The following is a 13,388-nucleotide window of genomic DNA, read 5'->3' as shown; positions in this document are numbered from 1 at the left end:
AGGAATGCGCATACAAGGCATGCATGAGCTGACAGCCCCTGGGGATAGCAGGTGGTGTTCCTCTGCCTATTTACATAACCATCATTACCCTTGCAAGAGAGGACGAAAAAGCCAGAAGAGCCCTGTGCTCCCACCTGCCCCTCCTCCTTGGCTAGTGAGGGGAAGAAAGGCCACCACTCAGCTGCCCACAGCTTCTTGTAAGGACGTCTGTGTGCTCCTGGAGGTACCACGGGAGCTGCTACTCACCCGGGCTGGGTATTGCGAGAGCAGAGTAATAAGACTGGGAGGATGATTTGGTTATTGCATGGTTTGGTTTGGTTATTACGTGACTGCTCGACCTTTCTGGTGGTTATTTGCTGTCTGTAGGTGTCACAAGAAGTTCTCGGTTGGCCAGAGGACAGCATTTGGCTATTATAGGAACCAGGTTTTCATTTTAGATCCAGGCTTGTTACTGTATTTTACACAATGTAGGTGAAGGGGATTGTCCAATAATGCTCATTACCTGGCTTTGTTTTCAGTTACTCAGTATTTTTGGCAAACTTTGACTGCAGGGACACAATTTTTCAGAGTGCACATATGCCACTTACTAAATATTTTGAAAAGTGGCAGTGAAATCTGTCCAGATAAATCACTTCTAAAATAAGGTAGGAAAGGAGATTGCTGGGTTTTTTTTCTCACTAGTAAAGGAATCCCCCAATCGTCCAGCCCCATGCTTTGAAGATGTAATTTTCTGTGATCTCTTGACCCTTTCATTGTACCTTCTCCTATTTATGCAGCCCGTGGGATGGAGTTTCGCTGGCAAAACCTCTGCCACCCGAAAAGCCCGGTATATCTCCCAGGTGGTTCTGTCCTCTCCCCTGGAGGCACAAAGGATCCCAGGGAACGTATTTTCCACTGGAGTGTAATTCTGGTCTGCATCATGAAGCAGACTTTCATGAAGCGAATTAAGGCTGCACAGACAATCCTAATTTTGGCATTTCCTAACCTTTGAACCCTGTAATCCTATTAGGGTAGTTCTTAACATAATTATTCAGTAATTTAATGTAATAATTCTGCTTTTTATAGACCAGCAGAAGTTGAATCCCCATTATGCCAGGGTAGGAGATCATGTAAGTGGCACAAGCAAAAAAATCTGTTATAGGGGGGCTGGATTTGTTTTGCTGGATATGACAGGGATTGCAGTGAAGCTGAGGGCAGATGGTGCTTTTGGGAGTCCCGTGGGTACCGTAGTCTGTGGCTAAGCCCTGTGAGGTACCTGCAGGAACATGGTCAGTGTCCAGAGCCATCTGTCTGCGTGCTCCTGCCACTGGCAAAGGCTATGGATCACCCCCCATTGCTGTAGCGATGTGGCTGTGGGATGCCTGCACTTCCCAGCCAGCCTGCCACTGTCACACAAACAGCGTCAGGGATGCGGCCCCTCAAGCTCCAGCTGCAGCAAGGGAAAAAACCACGTCCCCTGGGAGCCTGGGCTCAGGCCCTCGCTGCCGACAAAGTGTTTTAGCGCTGCATTACCTGTGCTGGGGATGCTGAGGCTGGTGGGTGCATCTGTCCACATTCATTATGTGCCAGTTCTGCTGGGATACCCTTGGCAGGATTTGGGAAGTCATTTGCTTTGGTGCTGCAGTTAATGTATGCCATTGTAATATACTCCAGAGGCCATGGCTTGATCCGTGCCTGCAGCTGGGGGCTGACAGACCATTAACTTTGGAGCAAGCTGTCTGTACTGGTGTTTAGATACTATTGTTCAGCATGAGGGGAAAGATGCTCAGTGCTGTAGGGTCTGGGGGAGATGGCTGCACACCTTATAACTCTTGACTTTGGTGCCTGGGAGAAAACCATCTGTGTGCAGGCATCAATGCTGGCTATGAGGATCTTTCTCCGTATTTATTGTAAGAGCGGGTGTTGCTTGTTAATGCCCTGAGAGCTGTAGGTGTGGCATTGAACTGCAGTAACCACCTTTATGGGCAGTGTTGGGTCGGTCTCAGATACCAGAAGCCATCTGTCTGCGTGCTCTAGTGATGGTGTTAAGTTTGGAAAGCCATCTGTCGGGGTGTTGTAGTGCTAGAATTGGTCCCCAAAGCCGTCTGTCTGGGTGTTGTAGTGTGAGGAATGGTCCTGCAAACCGTCTGCCTGGGTGTTGCAGGGATGGTGTTAGCTCAGTCTAGGAGAAATAGGGACTGACATGGACTGCAGAGAGCTCTCTGCTTATGCTTTCAGCTTCTGATATTTCTGTACTCATTGATCTCTGGGGCATCGCTGTGGAAATGGGCAGCAGTCCAGCAGCCTTCCCCAAGGCCTGGAAAGTGAAATTGGTGGTGTGCTCATGCTGCTCGGGAGGTAGGGGCCTCTGGCCATGTCCACATGTGATGTGGGAATCAGAGAGCGGAAAGGAGACAGACTGGGGACCCAAGGGAGCCTGCACTGAGCTGGGCAGGTGGGGAGGGGTTGGGGAGCATCTCTTGCTGCCAGTGTGGGCGGGACCCCTCTAGGCTACTGGGTTAGGGGTAAGGCACAGAGAGGTGTGAGAGGGGGTGGGATAGTACAAGGGACTTGTCCCAGCTCTGCCAGATTCAAAGACATGAAGAATGGAATGGAATGGAATGGAATGGAATGGAATGGAATGGAGTGGAGTGGAATGGTATGGCATGGAATGGCATGGAATAGAATAGAATAGAATAGAATAGAATAGAATAGAATAGAATAGAATAGAATAGAATAGAATAGAATAGCAGTGGGGCTGCCAGTATAAGAAAATGGGATGATGACACTATCCAAATAACTACACTGTTAGGGTGTAGTGAAGAGGGAACAGACCACGAAGCAATGGTGCCTGGAGGAAGCAGCACCGCGGGGGAGTGGTATCTGGAGGGAACAGCTCTGTAAAACATGGTACCTGGAGGAAATGGCACCATTAGAGCAGCAGTGCCTGGAGGGAAGGCAGCAGCGGGGGGGGGAGGCAGTACCTGGAGGGAGCAGCAGCACAGAACACGGCACCTGGAGGACGTGGCACCATGGGGGACCAGTACCTGTAGGCAAAAGCGCTGTGGGGGAATGGGGCTTCCTGGGAATGGCGCCGCAGGGGAACGGCACCTGTAGAGAGCAACACCACGGGTAGGTGGTACCTGGAGTAACCACGCCGTTGGGGACAGTACCTGTAGGGAACAGCACTGTCGGGGAGCGATACCTGTAGGTAGGCGCGCTGTAGGGGAGTGGTACCTATAGAGAAGAGCGGCATGGGAGAACGGTACCTGTCAGCGGTATCGCGGTAGGGGGATGGTGCCTGTAGGGAGCAGCACTGTAGGCAATGGTGCCTGTAGGTGTGAGTGCTCCAGGGAGTGGTACTTGGAGATGGTGCAGGAGAATGGCACCAGTAAGCTGTGGTGGAGTAGGGGGAACGGTGCCTGCTTTCAGGAGCAGTGCTGTAGGAAGGGAGTCATTGGAAAAAGCAGCGCCTGGAAGGCTGTTCCCATTGCATAGATGCTGTAGGGATATGATGATGGGCAGTACTGCTTGGATATGGTATCCTGGTAGGTTACTGTGGTAAAGGATGTCCCAGGAGTGGTCTGCAGAGCTCTGAAGAAGAAGGGGTGCTTCCAGGTGTCCACACCAGGGCAATAAAGGTGGGAAAGCTGCCTGTACTGGAAACACTGCATCCTTCCCTGGCTGCAGGAGAGCCATTTCAAAAGAAACCCCTTGCACCCCAGCCCTCAATTTGCAGCATGAGGCATGGTCCACATTTCTACCCTTCAAACAAGGCTAGGAGAGGTACAGTGCTTTTGACCTCTGAACAGTGCTAACTGATTGAAATCAGTGGCCGATGGTCTCTGTGGTAGGGAAGATGAGTCTTTCTGATCTAGTGCACCCTGTTCTGCCTCCAAGCTGCTCTCCTCACACCATCTTATTGCCCATCTCTCTGCACCTCCAGGCCCTCCTAGCATGCTGCGCTTCCCTCCTCCTCCCTTCCAGGCTTCTGTGCCATGCTCTGCCACGTTATATCCCCACAGTCCCACTGCCTTTTTCCCCTCCAAGCTGCTCCGCTGTATCCCCTCACCTGCAAAGCCTGTGCTGCATCATCCCTGCTCACCCAGCATTGTGCACCATGCAGACATTGCCGGTGTCTGATGCAAGTGGAAGATGGGGAGAACCAAACCCGACTGCGGATGTTGCAGATGGTGGCAAAAATAAAAAGTAAATAAATAAATAAATGAATAGATAAATAAATAAAATAAAGGTTCAGACTGGCTCTCAGCCTCTGCTTAAGGCCACCTGGCTTGCAGTGAGCGAGTGAACCTCTGCACATCTACTGCAGGGGATAGAAGTGCCTGCTGAATGAGGCTGCTTGCTTTTTTCTCCCGTATAACAGTGCTTGAGTGCACTGTTGAAATCCCCCACTAAGAGCAATAATACCATTAGAGGAGCCCTTGCAAATGGCTGCAACAGGATGTGTTCCTGCCCTGCATGGGGATCTGTAGAGAGAAATAATTAGTAGCAGCACCAATATGTGCCTCTTCCCAGAGGAGACAGCCTGGCACAGTCTCCTTCACAAAGAGCAGAGGTGCCCTGGATGTCAGGAGATGGGGACAGCCATGCCAACACTGAGAACAGAGTCGAGCTTCCCCTCCTCCAGCCAAAATGAAGGTCCAGGACGTATCTCTGAATGCATCTCAGTGTAAAGCCCCAGCCGTGCCCCCTTTTCATCTGAAAAGTTCAAAGGGATGCGACTTTTACTACCCTGGATTCATTCTGATGCAATGTCCTGAGGCAGCTAGCAAGGGGATGCCAGAGAAATGCAAAGCCATAGAAAACGGGGGAGTCAGAAGGCTGGGAGGACTCTGAATGCCCAAAAAAACATGAAAACCTCCTGGCTGTGAAGTACACAGCATGGAAATGCTGATAACAGGATTGAGAGGGGAAAACACGGCAGCTGCACAGACTTCTACTTTGCATGGCCAGGATGCCATGGAGGAATGAGATGCTGGAGAGGGCACAGCCATCTTCACCATCACCTTTGTCAGATTTCAGGGGTTCAGAGTCAGAAAATTGCATTCCTGGGGTGGAGGAGGGATCTGAAACCCCAGCACACTTCATAAAGTGAAGTGGGCACCTTGCCCCTCAGGTGAAGGGGCACCTTCACCTTTGAGCTCTGCCTTCTCACCACAGTGCAGGTCATCCAGAATCAGCACGTTGTGGGCAAAATTTCCTCCAGTTTTACCCCCAAAGAAAGATTTTTGCTTGCCTGCAGTGGCACATCGAAGGCTTTGAACCACTGGCATGGGCTGAGAATTAGGCCGTAGGGTTGTGTTTGCTCTAAATCACAGCTATTCAGGAATTACACCCTGCCCTGTTCCTGGGCCCTTAAAGCAGAGCGGGCTGTGCTCATGGCACATAATACGCTCCTTTAGCGGCAGAGGTCCCATGCCAGCATCTCACTACAAGCGAAGGGACAACACTGGAAAAAGTCTTTAGTGCCAGAAACAGACAATGGGGAAACCGGAATAAAAGACCCTGAACACAGCGTTCCTGCTTAATCCTGCGATTTCTAAGCTGCCATTGGCATGAAGAAATCACCATGGCTTTGTTCACTGGAGAGATAGCTTTTATTTCGGTCTTGCCTGTGCGCTCCATAGACTCAGCAAAGCACCTTCTGCCAGAGCAAGAAGTGATGGCACTCATCATATTGCTTCTTGAACAGAAGTGAAAAATAACATAACACGACCTCAGAATTACCAAGCTGGTAGCCACCAGGACATCCTGTTGTCCTGAGAGGAAAAGCTGGTGGATCATCTAGGACACAGTCTCCAGCCCCTGCTCTGGCTTGCACCGAGTAGAGGTGAAAACGGAGCTGCCTTGCCTCTGGTTTCATATCTTGCTTTCCATCTGTAGCTAGGAGAAAGAAATGAGGTAACTTTCCACATGCTCAGGAAATAGGACAGTTGGTCTGTGGCCAGCCCTGAGAACGATCCCAAAGACCTGCACTGGCAAGCTCTGCTGTCACACTGGTCTATGTGGATGCCTTGTCCTCTGTAATGCTTGGGCCCCTGCTTTTGCCCCCTGCAGCATGAGCATGGCCATCCCCCGCGCATGAGTTCATGCACATCAGCGTGCATCCAGCTGGGCTGTATCTGTGTGTGTGTGTGTGTGTGCGCGCACATCACCATGTGATGCTCGGCCCCCATCCCTCTGCACACAGGGTCCTGGGTGCCATGAGCCAAGTGGCTTCAAGCTTTGCCTCATGTTCCCTGCAAGGACCGGTGGGCTTCAGAGAGGCTGGGATAAGGTTGAAGAAACCAGTGAAAGGTTGGCAGTGGTGGTCAAGCAGCCTCAAGGAGGCTGGAGCAGGGCCCCTGAAGGCAGTGGGTACCAAAGGGTTGCTCTGGGGCTCAGCGTGATGCGATGGGGAGGGCTGGCAGAGGCTGAAGGGGCCAGGAGGATCCTCAGGGTGGGTGCGGAGGCTGGGGGCTGTGCAATGATGTGACCCTCTCGTCCTTTTTCTGCTCCTCATTAGAGTCCCCTGAGCGGAGCAGGCTGTGAAGGGGGTCTGCGCTGAGGTATGTCCTTATGGATTTTGCCAGGATGTCACAGCTTATGTGTGTGCCAGGGGATGGGACACGGGAGGAAGCTCCCAGCACGGGGAGCAGTGTGGGGTGCCAAAGCCTCTGCAGGAAACAAGGGGGAAAACAGGGATGCCTCAGCCCCTAGAGATGCTGAGAATTTGAGATACAGTCACTGAGGGTTGTTTAAGGGCAAGATATGCTCCCGCACTGGTTTGCTCCTAATTTTGTCCCTTCTTCCACGTCCATCCTTTCAGCTCTCTTCAGGACTTCTGTGAACCAGAAGGGATGTCTGCAGGTCAGAGCAGTCTCAAGGTGATGAGCAGTCCCTGCTTCATCCCAGCACCAGGCATGATCTGCCAGCAGGTGCTTGTGGCAGTGGGCAGCAATGTGTCCCAGGCAGTGGCCAGGGCCTATGCTATGCCTCAAGTTGGGGTAGATGACAAGGAATGCCTTGTGTCTGGGATGGCTCTGGGAAGGACATTCACATCTGCATGGAAATGCCAAATTTTGGCCACTGAAGACTTGTGACAGGTACTCCCTATGTAAAGGACACACAGCCACAGCTCAGGAAGGTCTTGTACTGTCTGGGCTAGGGGTTGGCTGCTATGTGAGGACACCAGAACATGAACTGGTGTGGCTGATGGTCAGAGTTTCCCAGCTATGCCAGGAGCAGGAGTTATCAGTGCCTTCAGATACCTGGTTCTCTCAGGGACGGGTGTTTGGTGCACAGAGAGGTTTGGGTGCTCCCGGAGCAGTGACTCACGAGTATCAGCTATGTCCAGCTTCTCTCAGTATAGACATGGGTTTGCCCATATGTGCCTTCGTTGCTCTCAGGGTTTTCGGGCTCTGCAGAAGATCAGTCGATGCCTGAGGGCATTGGGTCTCCTTCTGGTCGGTGCTTGGGGAGGCTTGCAGTGACCTGCGTGCCTGATGGTGAACAGGACAGGGCTACCCAAGGATGCTGCTGAGGAAGTCTGGAACCTCAGGGCAGCGAAGAGCTTGTGTTTAGGGCAGTTCCTTATCTCTGCACAATGAAGCTGTCAGTGGTGGCTGGACCAAGGGAGTACCTGAAGCCTAGCAGGGCCTCCTGCTGTGCAAATCCAAGCTGTGGAGCCTATCCTGTGCAACGCTTGTCTTCAAAGGGGGTGGGCTCAGTGCCTCCTTTTTCTCTGCGTGCACCTGCTGCAGGGAGGATGCTTGTCGAGTGCTGGGGCTGTGAGCTTGGACAGGAGCCTTGGGTTCTCCTCCCAGCTCTGCCTTTGCTTCCCGAGTAGCCATGGGTCCAGCTGTCCCCTCCCACTGCCGGAGGGTACAGGTAGGATGGAGATGTCCAGGCTCTGCTGCTTGTCCCTTCATTCCATCCTCCCATCTTGAGCCGGTGGTACCCGGGCTTGCGTAATGATGCTCTCACTTGCTTCTCTGCAGATCTCCGGCCTCTGCCCGATGTAGCCATGACTGGGACCTGTACCCGGGAGTGCACAGAGTTCGGCCACTCCGATACCTGCTGGATGCCCGGCCAGTCCTCCCCCAGCCGCAGGCCCAAGAACGCCCTCAAACTCTCCACTTTTGTGCCTTACCAAGACAGAGGGAGTCAAGAGCAAGTCGGGAATGGCAGCCCCAGACTCTCAGAAGAGCGCAGCACCAAAATGGCCAACCTCCGCCTGCTCCCCACGTACAGTGCCTTCTCCAATAGTAGCCATGAGCCCTGCAAGGACTCTCCCATGGAGGAAATTCCTCTCACCCAGACCTCGGACTTCCAGCCAGTCACCACCCCCTCGTCCCAGACCACCAAGAGGGAGATCTACCTGTGAGGCTGGGTGCGAGGGGCAGGGAGCAGACGGGCTTGAGGCCAGTGTCCAGAGGAACATTTTAAACTTCAATGCTTTATCGCTCCGGTGGCCGGTTCTCCAGGCGGTGGGCTCCGCGGACAGCAGGGCAGGGCAAGGCAGGGATGAGAGGAGCGCCTTTTTAACCGTTTTTTTTCATTTCTTTTCCTGGGGCCGGGGGTGGGTGGAAAGGATGAAGGCATCCGAACCCCAATTTCCGAGCACTTGTGGGTGCATGTCTCCGAACTGCTGCGTTGCCAGGGAGGGCTGGGCAGGCTCCTGGTGCGGAGGGCACGGCTGGGGAGAAGGGCTTATGTACCAAAGGTCCACATGGAGCTGGTGGAGTTCCTGGGGCATAGGACGAGGGGTGTCCCCGCGCACAGGGAGTGAGCTGCCTGTCTCTTTGCTGTAGACTCCTGTAAATACGAACCTTAGGAATGACATTCAAGTCCTGCCTGATCAAAACTTTTTATTGTCCTTGAAACAAAAGATGTTTAAACAAAAAAAAAAGCAAAACAAAAAAAAAACCAAACAGACAAAAAAAAAGGAAAAAGAAAAAAAAAAAAAGAAAACAGAAACAAACCACAGGGAGCAAGTTCCAGCTTTTGAATGGTTTGCTGCGTGGAAGAGCCCACGGGAGCGCAGCGTCCAGCCCACACTCTTGTTCTATATTGTAAATAGAGATGTGACCAGTCCCTGAAACAGCAGCTGGGGAGCTGGAGGAGAGGGGCAGCGTCCTAGCTGGCCTGTAGGGACTTTGCTATTTTTCAGCCTGGATCTCTTTCTGAACGTTGTCACTGTGCCCACAAGCTGCAGGGTCCCTAGGGACTGCCTGGTGCCATAGGCGGGGTCCGCTTCGAGGGGATGGGGGTGTTTCCTGGTGGTGGCCCTGCGCTCAGCGGTTGGAGGAGGGATGGGGAAGTCCCCAGTGAAGGGACCGGCTGGGTCCGGAGAAGCCCTCAGTCCGACTCTGCTTGCCGGGGGGCTGTCATCGGCTGTGGCGTCTCAGCCCATTGCCTCGTGCCTCCTCCGGGGCAGGGGATGCCCATGAGGCCGGCTGTGCCATGCCTTCAACCTCCATCCCATCCGCCTGTAAGCCACCATTGCCTTTGTGAGGAGGAGCTTTGTCTCAGGGTCACACCGGGGGCTGCTGAGCCCCTGCCCACTGGAGTCCCGCTGCCCTTAGGCCACAGGGCCACTCTCACGGGTTCCAGCTTTCTCTTCCATTGTCAAAGGTTGCCCGGTCTCCCCGGCGGGTCCCCGCTGCCCCGACATCCTCGGCTCCCTTGCAGGGTACCCAACTGGGGCACTGCCGTGCACACAGTGGGGAGAGGACTCCCTCACCTCTCGAGGGACTCCCCAGAGGGGGACATATGGGTGCTTTCCTGAGCCTGTCTGCCCCTTCGTAGCTGGGGCACGGTCGTGTCTGGGGGGCTCCACATGCACCCCTGGCAGGATGGATGGGGGACTCGCGCCTCATTCCTGGGTAGCCCTTCCCGGTCCTCCCCCGCCAGGACGCGGGGATGGGCTGTGCTGCACCGTCGTTCTTCCCGTACTTGAGCACGCATCGATTGTCTTCATCTCTGGGATCTTCCTTAGGGAGCGAGGCCAGTGGTAACTGCAGGATGGTTCCCCCCATGGTTCATCTTCGGTCCATGCGGTCCATCATCACGGGGCTCGTGGATGGCTCTGCCGGACTCCACCGGCACGGGGACACCGCAGGGACAGGGCACCCCAGCCACTGTGGGTCAAAGGCTGTCCTGCCATAGCTGTAGTGCCTGTCAGGGTGCAGCATGTTGGGGACTTCCCCCTGCCCCACCTCCTCCCTTCCTCCAGCATCCCTTTCTCTGAGCAGCTCCTCTCTGCTTCGGCAGCGGTGGCAAGATGTGGTCAGCTCGCCGGTGTGGCTGCGGTTGACCCAAGGGGACATGGTACAAGCCGAGCCTGGGTGACAAGGGAAGGGCGACAGAAGGTGCCTGCTCGCACCCGCTCCCTCGTGCCCCAGCCCCGCTCCTCACCTTTCCCGGGCGGCACCAGGCCACACTGCATCGCCTGCGGCCCCGGCATCTCAAGATGCCACTCGGAGGAGGCAGGACCCTCCTCCCAGCCTCCTGCTGCTGCTCCCCGCCGACTGGCTGGGGGTCCCTCGAGGCAGGCGTGATGCTCCTGGTGTGGATGTCCACCCACCTGTCTGGGCATCCCTGCCCTTACCCTCACCCGCGATGGCCGCCCAGAGGGGCCCACATTCCCCTGGCCTGGCTGCCTGAGCAGGTCACGCTCCTGAACTTGTTTTTATTGTAGCTCTGTAGTTTCAGGGCCAAACTGGGCAGAATGTGCAATTTGGCCGCGCTGGCCAGGATCTTTGACTCCACTGCCAACTCGACTGCTCACGCCTCCCCGTGGCTTAGGCAGCGGCAGTGTCCAGTACCCCTCTTGGGGACTCCCCGGGAGAGTGACATAGCCACACCTGAGGGGTGCTGGTCTAAGACCAACTTCCCCTGGCCCTTCGCCTGTGTGCGGGCTCCTTACCTTCTGCTCGGGGTCACCAGAGTGACCCTGAAGCTCAAAGCCCTGTGGCTGGAGTTGCTGTTTTGTCTCCTGGAGCACCTGGTGATGTTCTCAATGCAAGCATGGTGCAAGGGAGGGAGAGTGAAGAGGGGGTCCCTGAGGGGTGGGAGGTTTGGGTGCAGGGGATGATGTGTGCCATGGGGAGGGAGGGTGGGGAGGATGAGTCTTGTGGGGTGCACAGGGGTTTGGTGGGGCTGGGTCTTTGGAGGTCAGCACAGAGGGGAGAGGGCAGGGCTATCTGGGGGGTCAGAGGGGATAGGTGTCAAGGGGGAACATGGGAGGGGAAAGATGAGACTGTGAGGAAGAACAGAGGGGGCAGTGGGAGTGGGTCCTCAGTGGGGTGGCCAAGGGGTGGGAGGCTACGTGGGTTGCAGCGGGGATGGGTCTCTGGGGAGGAGAAGGTGCTGGACATTGATCCTGGGAGAAGGGGTGCTGGGGATTTTTCCCAGGGTGAAGTTGACTGTGTCACTGGGGACCAGTCCTTTGGGGGGGGCAAAGAAGAGGTGCTGTTGGGAAGAAGCTCATTTGCACAATTATAAGCCAGAAGGATAAAGCCTCTGTGCACGTGGTTGGGGGGTAGCTCCCCACGGGCTCCAGTCTAGACAAGCACAGGGAGAGGAGGGGGGTTCGACGCCTCTGCGGAGGGGTTCACTGGATCTCACACCGCACTAGGACAAGCCAGGGGTAAAACCAAAGGTGGGAGCCAGGGAGCAGGCGGGCTGCGTGGGAAGGATCTAAGCGACCCCTTTGTAGCTCTTCAGTGTTGGTTCTATTTATACGAAATTTCATTTCCTTGCTTGTGATGCCTTGTTTTTTGTACAGTTTTATGTACATGCAGGTGTAGCTTTTCTAAAGGAGAAATCCTATGGCAGAGTAAAGTACCCAACTATTTTTCAGATGGTGACCTATGTCTAAGGCAATGCCTCTTGCTAAGGTTGTATTGCTCTCAATGTGTGATGCATTTCCCTGTGCGGGGAAGGCTTTGGGCCTTGGGCTTGGTTTTCCCCGGGCGCTGTGAGCACAATTGATTCCCTTGTAACTCTTTCTGTTCAGAGCAGTGAGCATGACACCGTCGTGATCCCCTTTCTGTTCTCCCCTGTTCTGTTTGTTTGCTGAGCTGTCAGATGACCAACTCCATTGTAATTAGCCCTTCCTAAAGCTTTACAATAAAAGTGTGAAAACCCGGGTGCCTGTGTCTGACTGATTCTTCCCACTCGTTACATCCTTGGGGAAGAAAGTACATGGAGGCAGTGATAATCCTTGGTGGTTGTGGGGAGGTACCCACTCTGGGTACAAGGAGCCCTGGTGTGGCTGCTCTTAGAGAATCACAGAATGATTTGGATTGGAAGGGGCCTAAAGCTCATCCAGTCCAACCCCTGCGATGGGCAGGGACACCTCCACCAGCCCAGGCTGCTCCAAGCCCCGTCCATCCTGGCCTTGAACACTGCCAAGGATGGGGCATCCACAACTTCCCTGGGCAATCCGTGCCAGTGTCTCACCATCCTCACAGTAAAGAAATTCTTCCTAATATCTAGTCTAAATTTACCCTCTTTCAGTCTATAACCATTACCCCTCACCATATAGTCTTGTCTCCCCGCTCCCGTTTCCAGTTTAATGATGTTTCTGCACAGGTATGAGTAAGGTAACTCCACAAAGCAGTTTGTCACAGATCACTCTCCTTTAGTTAAAACCAAAATGTTCCAGTGAAAAGACATTTTCAGCCCCAAGACTGCTTGCACTTGTGCCTGTCACCAGCTGACATGGGAACCAGGCAAAGTCACACCAACCAGCTCCAGACTCCCTTACCTCCATAGCTGCTCCTTGGAGACCTGATGCCATTTCCCACCACTTCACCATGTCCTTTTCCAAGCATGGTTGATTTTTTTTAGGTAGCTTAGACCCTTTGGAAGCAGCTAGACCACTTCAAACCAGGGCACATTTGTGGCTGCTTCCTACCACAGACACAGGGAGCTTGCGCAGCTGGGGCTGTTGTGTTTTCCTGCTTGCCTTTGCACAGAACTGCACTAGGCAAGATCAATAGCTGTAAAGGGTAGTTTCTTAGCTCAGAGGAGAGATGCTTCCCTCATTAGTTGGGTTTCATATGAGTTCTGTGTGTCTCAGCAGTGTTTGTCTCACACACAGCACCACACCTCTCTCTGGTGAGCTGCAGACACTGGGCTTGCCATGGTCTTAGCACCAGGCAAAGGCAAGACTTACTATCAGCTTGGAAGACACCAGCAAGTGTCCCTGGGAAGGAAGAGTTCCCATCTGAAGATGTAGACCATCATACCCTTGGGTGGGGTTTTGTAGAGGCTCCTTTTCTATCATCCCTTTCTCCCTGCACTCTCCTCTGGGATCCAATGCCCTTCCACTTCCAAGGAGTGAGGGGCTCTCAGCTGCCCCTCTGTGCAGGCATAAGCTGGCTGGGCAGCAAGGATGT

General features: G+C 54.0%; 1 protein-coding gene across 1 annotated transcript in view; it reads left to right on the top strand.

The window, feature by feature from the left end:
* PCDH1 (protocadherin 1) overlaps window positions 1-8,365 on the top strand; it is a 45,880-nt gene extending 37,515 nt beyond the window's left edge. The window contains exon 5 of the mRNA XM_010183113.1: window positions 7,980-8,365. Coding sequence (XP_010181415.1) covers window positions 7,980-8,365 — 386 coding nt within the window. The remainder of the gene's footprint in view (window positions 1-7,979) is intronic.
* The last annotated feature ends 5,023 nt before the right edge of the window (window positions 8,366-13,388 follow it).

Source organism: Mesitornis unicolor, unplaced genomic scaffold, assembly GCF_000695765.1.
Source record: "Mesitornis unicolor isolate BGI_N332 unplaced genomic scaffold, ASM69576v1 scaffold5960, whole genome shotgun sequence".
In the NCBI taxonomy this organism is placed as follows: domain Eukaryota; kingdom Metazoa; phylum Chordata; class Aves; order Mesitornithiformes; family Mesitornithidae; genus Mesitornis; species Mesitornis unicolor.
This window is presented reverse-complemented; position numbering and strand designations above follow the sequence as displayed.